The sequence below is a fragment of the Salvelinus fontinalis genome, chromosome 35 (assembly GCF_029448725.1).
Source record: "Salvelinus fontinalis isolate EN_2023a chromosome 35, ASM2944872v1, whole genome shotgun sequence".
Taxonomy (NCBI): domain Eukaryota; kingdom Metazoa; phylum Chordata; class Actinopteri; order Salmoniformes; family Salmonidae; genus Salvelinus; species Salvelinus fontinalis.
In genome coordinates, this window is record NC_074699.1 from 26,426,115 (window position 1) to 26,440,120 (window position 14,006).

General features: G+C 40.5%; 2 protein-coding genes across 2 annotated transcripts; both read left to right on the top strand.

The window, feature by feature from the left end:
* Window positions 1-504: 504 nt before the first annotated feature.
* On the top strand, window positions 505-11,644 carry LOC129834140 (mucin-5B-like). Its single transcript, XM_055898880.1, has 26 exons — window positions 505-529; window positions 1,556-1,817; window positions 2,099-2,213; window positions 2,485-2,575; window positions 2,673-2,779; window positions 3,988-4,204; window positions 4,300-4,425; window positions 4,694-4,811; window positions 4,910-5,048; window positions 5,586-5,696; window positions 5,837-5,906; window positions 6,142-6,279; window positions 6,383-6,547; window positions 6,657-6,751; window positions 6,980-7,106; window positions 7,215-7,470; window positions 7,644-7,692; window positions 7,971-8,078; window positions 8,875-9,026; window positions 9,105-9,243; window positions 9,562-9,672; window positions 9,945-10,124; window positions 10,258-10,497; window positions 10,578-10,734; window positions 10,852-10,980; window positions 11,490-11,644. Exons 1-26 carry the CDS (start codon window positions 505-507, stop codon window positions 11,642-11,644), a joined length of 3,582 nt encoding a protein of 1,193 aa, XP_055754855.1.
* A 362-nt stretch (window positions 11,645-12,006) lies between these two features.
* On the top strand, window positions 12,007-13,903 carry LOC129834141 (mucin-5AC-like). The gene is made up of 3 exons (XM_055898881.1): window positions 12,007-12,040; window positions 12,311-13,707; window positions 13,898-13,903. Exons 1-3 carry the CDS (start codon window positions 12,007-12,009, stop codon window positions 13,901-13,903), a joined length of 1,437 nt encoding a protein of 478 aa, XP_055754856.1.
* Window positions 13,904-14,006: the final 103 nt, after the last annotated feature.

Sequence of the window (14,006 nt, forward strand, 5' to 3'; positions counted from 1 at the left end):
AGAACTTAAGACCTTCCTTTCACTCAGGTGGTATAAAACCAAGCTAAGTACCTTTCTCATACCACCTGTGTTCCCTACCCAGAGGATGACCATGGGGCCAACACAGACACCCACATGGGTGTTAATATGGATGGCTCTGGCGATTGGTTTAACTGCCTCTCAAAGTGGTAAGTAGAATCCATGATTTTGATTTACCTGAAACCTTACTTTAGTGTTGACAGGGCTCAACTGTATGTTACTGTATGTCATAGCGCTCTCACAATAGCTCCAATGTTCATCTCATTGGACAGCCTAACAATGAGGGAAAATGCTCAGTCCTGCCTTTGTGTGCCTTTTAAGCATGGGTTATGATTGATGAATAGGTAAATGTAGGATTGGCAAGAGAACTACATAACAGAGCCTGAAATATACAGGAATACACAATGATTTTCAGTAAAAATTCCTGTAACATACACTTTGATTTCAGAGGATACATCTAAGGCCAGCGTTAACATCATCCCCTCGATGTCAAGGATACCTGAGATTGCAGGTAAGCTTCATAATACATGTGCTATACAGATGCATGAGCCCTGAGTATGATGACAATGATTAACACTGCAGCCTTACATATCCACAGACAATGGTGAAAGGACAATAACCATGATGGAGACAGTCATAGCAAGTAGTGCATCAGGTTTTGTGTATTAGCTGCGGTTTAAAAGCAAGAAGTAGGCTAACTCATTAATTTATGGTTCAAGTTCATAAACATAATAGACATTGGATGTACTTTGAAAAGTCTTGGTATTTTAGTTGATTAAATATTGAATTTGGCGTTTACTTCTATAGCCCATAGAAACGCATTGAATAACACATTCATAAATGCCAAAAAACTGTCTGGAGATATAAGAAAGTTCAGGAAATTTGTGTTTTTCTGACACATATGTAACCCCTTTTATTTTGTTGGCACAAAACTACTTCCATACTTCCAATCATTTGTATGGGTTAACTTCAGACGAGTCCAATGACACTTGTGGAGGTCGTAGACCAAACTGTTCGGATGCTACAGACAGAAGTTGGCACATCGGCGGTACCGACATCAGATGAGTTCTGTGACACCATAGAGTGGTCATATTAGCTAGTAGGCCAAATCGTTTGGACGCTAAAGATGTTTTCGTGAGAATGCCGATTTTCAGGATGTCCCCTGGTGTGACAAACAGCTCTGTAGCTCTGCCACTTTCAACCGCAAATGCGGAAGGTCGACATAGGTGGATGCGGTGGATTGACACGCAGCCCATGCAAAAAAACAGATATCCTTAGTTTAAAATGACAGATTTTGATGATGATTTTTTTATTATGTTAATTAGATTGACACACGGGTGCGTCAGTAGACTCTTATGGTGAGTGAGTGAGGCCAATCTAGCAGTCAACCAATGGACTCCAAGCAAGGTTTTACGAGGGGCAAAAATAGGAAATAATATCTGCTCCCCGTTATCTATTAATTTCTTTCTAAATATCTAAAGATTAAAACTGCTGAATTGTATGCTATCATAGCTTAATTGGTTGTCCTTTCCCACAGGAGTGAGTCCTATACATAATGGCCAAGTCTGCAGTACGTGGGGTAACTACCACTTCAAGACCTTTGACGGAGACATCTTTCAGCTCCCCTCCACCTGCAACTATGTTGTGACCTCACTGTGCCATAGCAGTTATGAGGATTTCAACATCCAGATGAGGCGGCAGGTGGTGAACAACCAGCCCACCATTAGCAAGATCACCATGAAGCTGGATGGTGTAGTGGTGGAGCTATCCAAGGTTTCAGTTGTTGTTAATGGGAATAAGTAAGTTCCTCAAGAATTTCTCATGTAGCTGTAATTTTTAATCACTGCTCAAACAGTTTGATGTCATATTGTTGTCCCAGTCGCTTTGACTTAACAGATTAGACTCAACCTTATACTATGTAATTATGCTCAAGCACACATTTACAGTGACAGAGATGAGAATGTTGTTTTTAAAGTACCAATGAAAATGTCTCAAAATGTAGTCAATTGAGCTAATGTAAAATTGGTTGGTCTGACTAAGTTCTAGTTAAATCTAGTGCTTTGTCTTCCTCTTCCTCCAGTGCCACCTTACCATTCAGCCAGTCTGGTATTCTCATTGAAGAGACTCCCTCCTACATCAAGATCAAAGCAAAACTGGGATTGGTAGCCATATGGAACCAGGATGATTCCTTCTTGGTAGTACAACAATTATGCATTTATGAATATTTCTTGGTGGAGTTAGGTTTTTGCAGTGTGGTCAATGTCTACATTTGAAGGCCTGTGCTGTGGTGGGCACTGTGTTAACAACAGTTGAGGTAGTTCTAATCTATAGTTATTTTATTAAGGAATAGGTTGTCACTCCTGTTAAATCTTTGTTTTGTTACAGTCATTTCCTGTTTTTGTCGAGTGTTATGCGGTTATGGAGGTAAAATGTCACCCTAAAATGTCTAATGGTCTTCTATTTCAGGTGGAGATGGACATCAAATTCAGAAATAAGACCTGTGGTCTATGTGGAGATTTTAATGGAATTCAGCAATTTGATGAGTTCTATAGCCATGGTACATTTTCACTGACACTATCAACACATCAACCATTGCCTATTATTTGGAATACAGTTGACATTTAACAATAATTGGGTATATTTTTATGCCAAAGGTATGAAATTGTCTCCTGTCGACTTCGGAAACTTCTGGAAATTGGATGGTCCGACTGAAAGCTGTACTGAAAACACACTGCCTTCAAATCAGAATTGCCCCAATCTGGTAGGTTAAACTTTATCGCTTATGATAAGAATAGGGATATTGGCTAGGCTGCTGTGTACTTAACAACATGTACAGTGGGGTCCGAAATGACTGACTCCCTTGATAAAGATTAGCAAAAATGACTGTGTACTGCTACAGTATATTGTGTGCTCCATTTCTTTGAAAATTATATTATTTTATACTAATACAATTGCTCTGAGAAAGAGAGTTTGTTTAAAAGTCATATTTTGTTTCTCTCCAGTCTGGGTTCAAAATTATTGACACCCCTGTTTTCAATACCTTTCAATACCACACCTTGCAAATAATGGCACTGAGCCTTTTTCTAAAATGTTTTATGAATTGGAGAACACATTCTGAGGGATTTTAGACCATCCCTCCATACAAGTCCTTCAAAATCCCTGATATCCTTTGTCTGTGCTGATGGACTGCCCTCTTCAATTCAAACCACAGTTTTCAATGGGTGTCAAGTTCGGAGACTGAGTTGATTTTGAAGACAAATGTATATTTATTTGGGGATTTTGATGTGTGCATGGGGTTATTGTATTGCTGGAAGATCCACTGAAGGCCAAGTGGCAGTGGCAACAAGGTTCATGATTGATCTTTACAAGAGCCCCAGGACCAGTGGAAGCAAAATAGCCCCTTTTTGCAATGGCCATCTCAGTCTCTCTTTGAAACCCATTGAAAATCTGGGGTTTGAATTAAAGAGGGCAGTCCATAAGAACAGCCAAAGGACATCAAAGATCCTTAACAGTGAAGGCTGCTGAGGGAAAGACGGCTCGTAATAATGGCTGAAACGGAGTAAATGGAATACCATTCCACAAATTCCGCTCCAGCCATTACCACGAGCCCGTACTCCTCAATTAAGTTGCCACCAATCTCCTGTGGTCCTAATTTGTTCTCCAAATCATAAAACATTTTAGAAAAAGGCTTTTTGCAGTTATCTTCACAAGGTGAGGTACTGAAAGATAGTGAAAACAGGGATGTCAATCATTTTGACCCCTACCTTTCTGAGATTTTTTTTGTATTACTTTTATAACAAAATCTCTTTCTAGAAGCATTCGTATTAATATAAAATAATATATTTGACCAAATTTGTTTTGCATTTATTTTACACAGTAATTTCTTCTCGTCTTTATCAAGGGTGTCAATAATTTCAGACTCCACTGTATATGTCCTACTTATAACATCTCTCTGTTTTTGTTTTATAGAAACCAGTTTGTGAGCAGTTGCTCTCCGGTCCTGCCTTCAGCAGCTGTAAGGACTTGTTGGCCATTGACTCATTTGTTGAGTCCTGTGTATCTGACCTGTGCCACTGTGATAACAGCACCAAGTCCTTCTGCCTATGCAACACCATCTCAGAGTACTCCCGTCAGTGTGTTCACGCAGGGGGGAAGCCCAAGCAATGGAGGACTGAACAGTTCTGCTGTAAGCATGCCCTTACTTCCCGTATCAACATTCAAATCACACATTGGTTAGTTGCAACAGTGTACTCATATTTTGGCACAACCTTATCTTTGCAGATAAGACCTGCCCCTTCAACATGGAGTACCAGGAGTGTGGAAACCCCTGTGTTGACACCTGCTCCAACCCCGAGAGAGGCCAGCTGTGTGAGGAACACTGCTCAGATGGCTGCTTTTGTCCTCCAGGTGGGCAGACATATTTAAACGTTCTCTGCACATCCTCTTCTTCAAAGACATGTAATAAAAATCCATTGGAATGTAGCAGACTGTATACTGATAGAATGCAAAGCAATTGATTCCATATTGTGGACTGGACTCTGTTGCGTTACAAAGGCAATTACAAGTTTGGTTTTTGTAATGGCCAGGTATATTATCTGATTCATGTGGGATTTAGTGCCTGACACAAGAACAAGCCAGTTGATCATAATAAACACATGTATGCTCTCACCCAAAGGAACCGTTTTTGATGACGTCAACAGGAATGGTTGTATCGCCTTGACTCAATGCTACTGCCGCCACAATGGAAAAACCTACGCACCCGGAGAGTCTTATTCAAGCACTTGTAAAGATTGGTAAGAAAACCAGGCTAAGAATTCTGACTTGAGTCAAAAAGTTATTCCAGGGGTGACAATTTGTAAGTTCCATTGAATAATTTATATTTTGTCCTTAGCTCCTGTGCTGGTGGTCAGTGGAAGTGTGTGGACAAGGACTGTCCTGGCACCTGTGCTGTGGAGGGAGGATCCCACATCAACACCTATGATGGAAAAGCCTACACCTTCCATGGGGACTGCTCTTATGTTCTGACCAAGGTCAATATACAGTTTCCTCACCAAAGCTCTGTGTGCATCAATCTCATTCACATAAAATACATTTTGAAACGTGCTACCTTCTTTGTAGTTATTATGTCTGTATTACAGATTTGCCTCCATCTAGTTTACTTTTCTTCTGGTGTATCCAGTTTTTATGATGAAAATTGTAATATAGAAAAGGGCTTTCCAACCATGTTCCTGGAGTGCTACCGCCCTGTAGGTTTTCACTGCAACCCTAATTTAGCGCACCTCATTCTAATAATAAGCTGGTTGATGAGCTGAATTAGGTTAGTTACAACTGCGGAATGAGCTAAAACCTACAGGAGAGTAGCTCTCCAGGAAACGAGTTGGGGAGCCCTCATATAGAACAGTACTATTCATCTTGCATTGATACATTTATCTATGGAGAAATGTGGGTTGTTCATGTTTACTCTGTCTCTTGTTTTACACTGAGATATTCCTTTTTCAAAAAAATTCAGAAGGATATTTCCTTTTATTAAGGGAAATATTTGTAACAACTGATTTATGTTTTTTCAGGACTGTGATGGGATGCAATTCACTGTACTGGGTGATCTGGTGCAGTGTGGGCTTTCTGACAGTGAGACTTGTCTAAAGGCTGTTACCCTGTCCCTCTCAGAAGGAGCCACTGTAAGTATTCTTTGACTGACATGCTATCAGCCTTTGACTGCAGTAAATGTTTTTCCCCTAGTGTTGTTAGGTTTTAGACTTTAATGTATTATTTGAATATCATGAGTAAGCATATAGTTACACAATGCAACTCTACGCAGGTGATCAACATACAACCCAATGGAAAAGCCTTTGTAAATGGAATCTATTCTCAGCTGCCTTTTTCTGCTGGTAAGTTACAGTTGTTGTACAATTAACATACAGTCCAATCAATGTGGTCATTACTAGGCATACATGAAACTTGTGTCCTACAGTTAAAGCACATCATTGTATGGGGAATACAATATGATAAATGGGAATGTTGTGATGGTGATGCAGCTTTATCATTCAACACTGACACATATATTTTACTTAACATCATAATGCTGAATCTTACTCCTTCCTCTTCCCACTTTGTTCCTTATAGCTGGAGTAACTATTTTCAGAGCCTCCTCATTTTTCATCATTGTCCAGACCACCTTTGGCCTCCAGTTGGAAATCCAACTCTCACCAATCATGCAGGTCTATATTGCTGCAAGCCCCGTTTGGCAGCAGAGAACTTGTGGTATGTCTCATCATCCGTTGACCAACCACCACAGTCCACTGAGGTGTTCATGTTCTGGGAATGATTTCTTTTCCCTGTATATAAATACATGTTCACCCTACAGGTCTTTGTGGAAACTTCAACAACAACCAAGGAGATGATTTCAAGGTCCTGAGTGGAGTGACTGAGGGCACAGCCATTGGTTTTGCAAACACCTGGAAAACACGAGCCAGCTGCCCAGACATCAAGAATAGCTTTGAAAGCCCCTGCAGTTTAAGTCTTGACAATGGTATCTGCATGGTTTATCACCTTTCCATGTCTGTTTTAATTGTTATGGAGAATGGTGCAAGTGTTTCTTAAAGTTGGCCTAACTGTGGTTTATTTTTTCACTATTTCAGAGAAGTATGCCCAGCACTGGTGCTCTCAGCTGGCTGATCCTAAAGGATTGTTTGCTAAATGCCACACAGCGATAAGCCCAGACATGTACAAAAAAGTGAGACCATTTCACCATGTGATTCATTTCGGACAATTTCCTAAGCATAACTAATTCACAAATGTATGTAACGTGATGCCAGCCTTTACGGGGAAATTGAGAATTACTTTGCTTCCTGTTAGGTATTGTTTATCTGCACAGAATGTGTGCATGTTATGCACACACAATTAATTCAAACTATTTTACAGTGTAATATGGATGCTGTTCTGACTGTGGTTTTCTATTCAGAACTGCATGTATGACAGCTGTAACTGTGAGAAGAGTGAGGACTGCATGTGTGCTGCCGTCTCCTCTTATGTCCACGCGTGTGCTGCCGAGGGTATCCAGCTCAGCGGCTGGAGAGACACTATCTGCAGTGAGTGACAGTCACACCATAATACCTAAGAAGATGTGTCAATTGTGGGAGAATTAGATACAAATATTATAAATATTTACATCAAACACTAATTGTTGCCATCCCCAGACAAATACTCCACCTCGTGCCCTAGCACCATGGTCTACAGCTACAGCATAAAAAGCAGTGATCGCTCCTGCCGCTGCTACAGCGACTCTGACTTTACCTGTTCAATCACCTTCGAGTCTGTGGATGGGTGTGTCTGTTCTGAGGGAACCTACCTGGATGATGAGGGCAAGTGTGTTGCACCAGCCAGCTGCCCTTGTTATTACAAGGGCTCAGTGGTGTCCCCTGGAGAGGTCATCAGCAAGGATGGAACCATGTGGTATGGACCAAGTTATTTACTTATCTATACTCAAGCTGTATATCATTGTAATTCACTACACATTTTATTTCAAAGGCATATTTTTGGGACTTTATGAACCAAGATCCTTAGGCCTTGCTTTCCTGCAGTGAGCATAGGGACATTCAAGTACCATTAACACAATTTTATTTCAGCACCTGCAAGGAGGGAAAACTCCGTTGCATTGGAGATTCACCCGATCAGCCATGTAAGTTCATGTATATAAATTGTCAAAACAACTCACAATTTTGAGCTATTGTACTGTGCCAGGCAACAGTGAATTTGAAATAAGTATATTCTTTTAATGGCACTCTGCCAAATCCTATATACATTCATGGTGTGTGGTAATAGTATGCTATTGGCAACAGAACCAGGCTATGTGCATGTTAAAATATTATCTCTCCATCCTAGTACACACTTTACAGAGCATTTGGATTTTGTGAACGACACAACAGAGTCATGACACATGAATTCCCTTTATTTCCACAGCATGTGTTGCACCAATGGTTTTCTTCAACTGCTCCAGTGCAAGCCCAGGAGTGAGAGGGTTGGAGTGTCAGAAGAGCTGCAATATTCTGGATATGGCCTGTGTAAGTCCCCTATTCACCTCGTCTCCAGGCCATTCCGCACAGCGGATATAAGCCTCCGTACAAAACATTAAGAACACCTTCCTAATACTGATATTAATACACAATCCGTCTCAATTGTCTCAAGGCTTGAAAATCCTTTTTTAACCTGTCTCCCCCTCTTCATCTAAACTGATTGACAAGTGACATCAGTAAGAGATCAATGCTTTCACCTGGATTCCCCTGGTCAGTCTATGTCATGGAAAGAGCAGGTGTTCTTAATGTTTTCTATACTCAGTGTATAGTCATATAATGCCCATAGGATTGTGAATAAAAATTTTGTGTAAAATATAAACTTTCATTTTTTTATTTTTATATTGGTACTGTTAACATACAGTTAACGTCATCTCCAAGCTATTGCGCACAGAAAATATAAGCTTGGTACATCAACAATTAATATTTGTCCTTAGTGGGAGTGACCATATAATTCCATGGGAGTTTCTTTATTGAGTAAAGTATTTGTCATCATTTAATTTTGAGCGAATCACACGACTGTGAGGCGTGGCTCTGTGCTTGTGGTGTGCTAGCGTATGGGGGAGGGTTAGGGGGAAGGTGTTGTGGGAGATGATTGGTTGGTAGATTATGCTGAATAAGCCAATGCCTATGCCCTGGGAGTTTCTCCTGGTCTTTCTGTATTGGCTAATGGCTAATGAAGGCCAAGTTTGACCTTTTGGTCCACCAGACTCTTCACGCATTTGGGCGGAAGTTAACACAATTCTTTACACAGCAGATTTTCAAATCAATCATTTTCACTTTACAGATCAGCACAGAGTGCATATCAGGCTGTATGTGTCCCTCTGGACTGGTATCCGATGGAAAAGGAGGCTGCATCAAGCCAGACCTTTGTCCTTGTTCTCACAATGGAGCTACTTACCAACCAGGAGACAGCATCAAGGTCGACTGCAATACCTGGTAAGGTTATCTTGCCTCAATTGGGGTTTTAAACCAATTAAGACTTCAGTCTGATATATCTGTTTTTGCCACTTTCAGCACTTGTAAAGACAGAAAATGGCAGTGCACAACTAACCTGTGCCATGGAACCTGTGCCATTTATGGAGATGGACACTACATTACGTTTGATGGGAAACGATTCACTTTCGAAGGAGACTGTGAATACACTCTTACAAAGGTATGCTTGCAGGGTTTCTTGATAGTCTAAGTGATCAACACCAATATTACATGCTGAACAATAAGGGTTTGTGTTAATTGTTTTAAGGTATATACTGTAGGTGTTTCTGGGGAGCCTGAAAAGCAATATTTGAAACTGTTTGGACATTATCTGCTGTTGCTTTGTGGATGTTGCTGTAGCATTCCCAACAAGCTGAACCTTTTCACTATTTAAATGATTGACTTACAACATGTTTGGTTGGAGATCATGTGCCATCCACCAAAATACTATGTTGGCTGTTGTTAAATGTATTACTGAAATTGTCTCTACCTTAAACAGGACTACTGTGAGAACAACAATGCCAACGGCAGCTTCAGAGTCATCACTGAGAACATCCCGTGTGGAACAACAGGCACCACCTGCTCCAAGGCCATTAAGCTCTTCCTGGGGGTAACTAGATTCCTGCTTCCTACATACATACATACATACATACATACATACATACATACATACATACATACATACATACATACATACATACATACATACATACATACATACATACATACATACTATAAAGCACACTATATACACATAAATCAAAGCTTCATGAGGCCTGGAAAAAAAATTACATTATGGCATACATTATAACATAATGAGTAATTACATAAATTAATATTTTAACTGTATACTCAAACTATTTAAAAAAAAATCTCTTTCAGAACAATGAATTAATTCTGACAGAAGGGAACTACCAAGTCGTTGAGAGAAATACAGGGGAGGCGGTTCCTTACCAGATTCGCACAATGGGTATCTACCTTGTGATTGAAGCCAATAATGGTTTGATTCTCATGTGGGACAGGAAAACAAGCATGTTCATCAAACTTAACCCACAGTTCAAGGTACATTTCAAACTTGATTGGATGACAAATTAGATATTAAAATACGGTTCTAGTATTCCATCAACTGGTATTCACAAGTCTGTTATGACTCCTTTTTATCACTCAACTGAATCTTTTGCTATGTCCTCTTCAGGGACATGTCTGTGGTCTGTGTGGAAACTATGATGGCAACGCAAACAATGACTTCACTACCAGGAGCCAGGCAGTGGTTGTCAATCCTCTAGACTTTGGAAACAGCTGGAAAGTCTCTGCAAGCTGCCCCGATGCAAAGAGCAAAAGGAGCCCCTGTACTGCCAACCCTTACAGGCAGTCTTGGTCACAGAAGCAGTGCAGCATCATACAGAGCAACGTTTTCACAGACTGCCATTCTAAAGTAGGTTTAGACTTTAGTCGTTCACTGAATGTTTTGGAATTTGATATGATCATGTCAAATAAGATCTGTTTTCCGATTAGGTGGACCCCTCTCCTTTCTACGATGCTTGTGTGACAGACTCATGTGCTTGTGACAGTGGTGGAGACTGTGAGTGCTTCTGTACCGCTGTGGCAGCTTATGCAGAGGCCTGTAATGAAGCTGGAGCCTGCATAGCCTGGAGAAACCCACAAATCTGCCGTGAGTTTCTAAAGTGTTCAATTCATTTAAGTGCTGACATAAAAATAAGCTTAATCCAGTCAGTTTAAACCAAATTGAAGATAATACTTACAGAGAGCTTTTGTCCATCACATACAGCACTGTTCTGTGATTACTACAACCCCACTGGAGAATGTGAGTGGCACTACAAGGCATGTGGAGCTCAGTGTATGAAGACCTGCAGGAATCCCTCTGGGAGCTGCTCAACTCAGATACCACCTCTTGAAGGTACAGTAGACATTATCTATTTTGGGCAACAACAATTTTCTATAACAGGTACTTAGTATTTCTTTAATGTTAAAGCTAGAGTCCTTAATTGAAACAATAACAAAGTCGCAACCCCACCTCTGTTTAGGTAAAAAGCTGAGGGAAGGCCCAGGAAAATTGTAACCACTCTCAAATCCATAGACAGAGCTATGGATGCAAGGGCTGACAATTTATGATATAAAAATGATTGTTTAACCATGTTTTGAGGCTATACAGTGCTGGATTTAATTGGTTTTGTTTACAAACATTGAGGTAAAACAAGCATATATTTTGGGTTCTTATGGGGTACGACAGTTGAACAATGCTCAGGAGGCATTTATAAATGATATTCTTCAATAAGTAATGGAAATATATTATTCATTTATATGTCAGAAAATTGCTATAGCTACAAAATATTCTAGCTTTAAATTACCTCAATCAATAAATAGCTTTTTGATCATTAATATTTGAATATTTTTCTTCTTCTTTAGGTTGCTATCCAAAATGTCCTCCTGCTCAACCCTTCTTTGATGAAGATATAATGAAGTGTGTGGAGAAGGAGCAGTGTGGCTGCTATGGCAGAGATGGAAAACACTACAATAATGGAGAAAAAGTACCGACCACAGAAAACTGCCAGACATGGTAATACAGAGAATCTTGGTATTGGCTAAAATTGTGAACACTGTAACTGTGTTTGAGTGTCAAGAATGAAACTAAGTAGAATTGTAAATGTTTCTTTTTCCAAAGCTATTGTAATTCTGTGACAGTGGACTGCAAATACGATGTACAAGGTATGAACAGATCCTTCAACCAAAACAACAACACATACATGATTTCTGCAACATTCCAGTAGCCTAAATTATATCTTACCCTTTCAGCTTGCACTTGCACCTACAATGGGAACAAATACCCCAATGGGCATATCATCTATCACACCACGAATGGGCACAGCAGTTGTATCACAGCCATCTGTGGGAAGAATGGAAACATTCAGAGGGACATTTACCCATGTTCAACTACAACTCCAACTTTAACTCCAACGGTTCCTAACTCTACTCCATCCTCTACAGTGACAACAACTGTCTTTACTTTCTCAACACCCACAACTGGTGGGTACTTGAGACTAAGACTTGAATGACTGTGAATTAGTTGATGTGTGTAATGTAAAAACTACAGCAGGTATCTTTTCTGATCAAAATGGCTAAGAACATTGCTAATTATGCACCAAAATTAAATGTTTTTACACAATTTAAAATTGTTTGTTTGTTTTAAGTTGAACTAAATATCTGTAATGTAATCCCTGATTCTATAGCACCAACCACAACTTCAACAGAGACAACAGCGTCTCCAACAACCTTCACTACTACATGTGGATATCCATGTGTGTGGTCAAAATGGTTTGATACCACATTCCCTACACTTGGAACTCCAGGAGGAGACTCTGAAACCTACAACAACATAAGAGCAGAGGGACATGATATATGTGAGAAGCCAAGCAAGATCCAATGCAGAGCCGAGAAGTACCCAAATGTTAGCATAAGCCAAGTAGGCCAAGTGGTGCAGTGTAATGTAGCAGAAGGGTTGACTTGCAGAAATGAAGACCAGTCAGGCAAATTCCCACTGTGCTTTAACTACCAAGTTCGAGTCCTCTGCTGTGATGAAAATCTTTGCACATCTAAGCCTACAACCATTTCACCAACAACTACAAGACCACCTGTTACGACGACGACAACAACAGCAACCACTTCCACTTCATCAACAACCACGTTGACTACAAAAACCCCGAACTGCACAGTTTGTGAGTGGTCACCTTGGTATAACGTGGACTATCCTCAATTTGGTCCTGGGGGTGGCGACAATGAATCAATTAAAAAGATTATAGAATCTGGAAAACATATTTGTGAAAAACCAGTGGATGTCATATGCCAAGCAGTGCGATATCCAGGGGTCCCATTGTCTGAATTAGGGCAGAAGGTAGAATGTAATACGAAGGTTGGACTAATATGCCAGAACAAAGATCAAGGCATTCCTCCAATATGCCTTGACTATGAAATTAAGGTGAAGTGTTGTAAGACTGTGAAATGTCACACTACAACACCAGTCCATACAACTACACCTACCGTCACAAATACAACAATGTCAGCATCCACATTACCTACAACAACAAGTAAACCAACAACAATCACTACTCCTGCAACCTCAACTCAACCTCTAACTACAACTCCAACACCCAATACCACAATCTTAACATCGACTGCTCCACCTACCACATCAACAACAGTTCCTCACGTCACTACTCATACACCCACTACTACAACCTCAAAATCAACAGCTCCACCTACAAAAAAAACAACAACTCAGACCCCCAGCCCTAGTACAACTCCAACCACTACTCCTTCATCAACCTCAACAGGAGTAACACCTACCCAATGCAGTGGTGAAGAAAAATGTGTGTGGTCAGACTGGATCAACCTTGGTCAGCCAACGTCTGGCTCTGAAGGTGGAGATAATGAATCCATTAAGAACATCATTGCTGCTGGTTATCACATTTGCTCTGCTCCAGAGGCAGTTGAATGTAGAGCAAAACAATACCCTGGACTTCAGATCTCTCAGCTTGGCCAAGACGTGACTTGCAATCCATCCGTTGGACTGATTTGTCAAAACAATATGCAAGGTCTTCAGCAAAAGTGCTTCGATTACGAGATTCGAGTGAAATGTTGTCAATGTGGAACCACAACACACGTCCCATCCACCACATCAACAACAGTTCCTGTTGTCACTACTCCTACACCCACTACTACAACTTTAACATCGACAGCTCCAGCTACAACAAAAACAACAACTCAGACTCCCAGCCCTAGTACAACTCCAACCACTACTCCTACATCAACCTCAACAGGAGTAACACCTACCCAATGCAGTGGTGAAGAAAAATGTGTGTGGTCAGACTGGATCAACCTTGGTCAGCCAACGTCTGGCTCTGAAGGTGGAGATAATGAATCCATTAA

Excerpts from the sequence above, each read along its gene's own strand:
- LOC129834141 (XM_055898881.1), top strand. The coding sequence starts at position 12,007 with ATGTTCAACTACAACTCCAACTTTAACTCCAACG. Across the intron at positions 12,041-12,310 it reads CTCCAACTTTAACTCCAACG|CACCAACCACAACTTCAACA; the intron begins GTTCCTAACTCT and ends CTGATTCTATAG.
- LOC129834140 (XM_055898880.1), top strand. The coding sequence starts at position 505 with ATGTCAAGGATACCTGAGATTGCAG. Across the intron at positions 530-1,555 it reads AAGGATACCTGAGATTGCAG|GAGTGAGTCCTATACATAAT; the intron begins GTAAGCTTCATA and ends CCTTTCCCACAG. Across the intron at positions 8,079-8,874 it reads ATATTCTGGATATGGCCTGT|ATCAGCACAGAGTGCATATC; the intron begins GTAAGTCCCCTA and ends TTCACTTTACAG.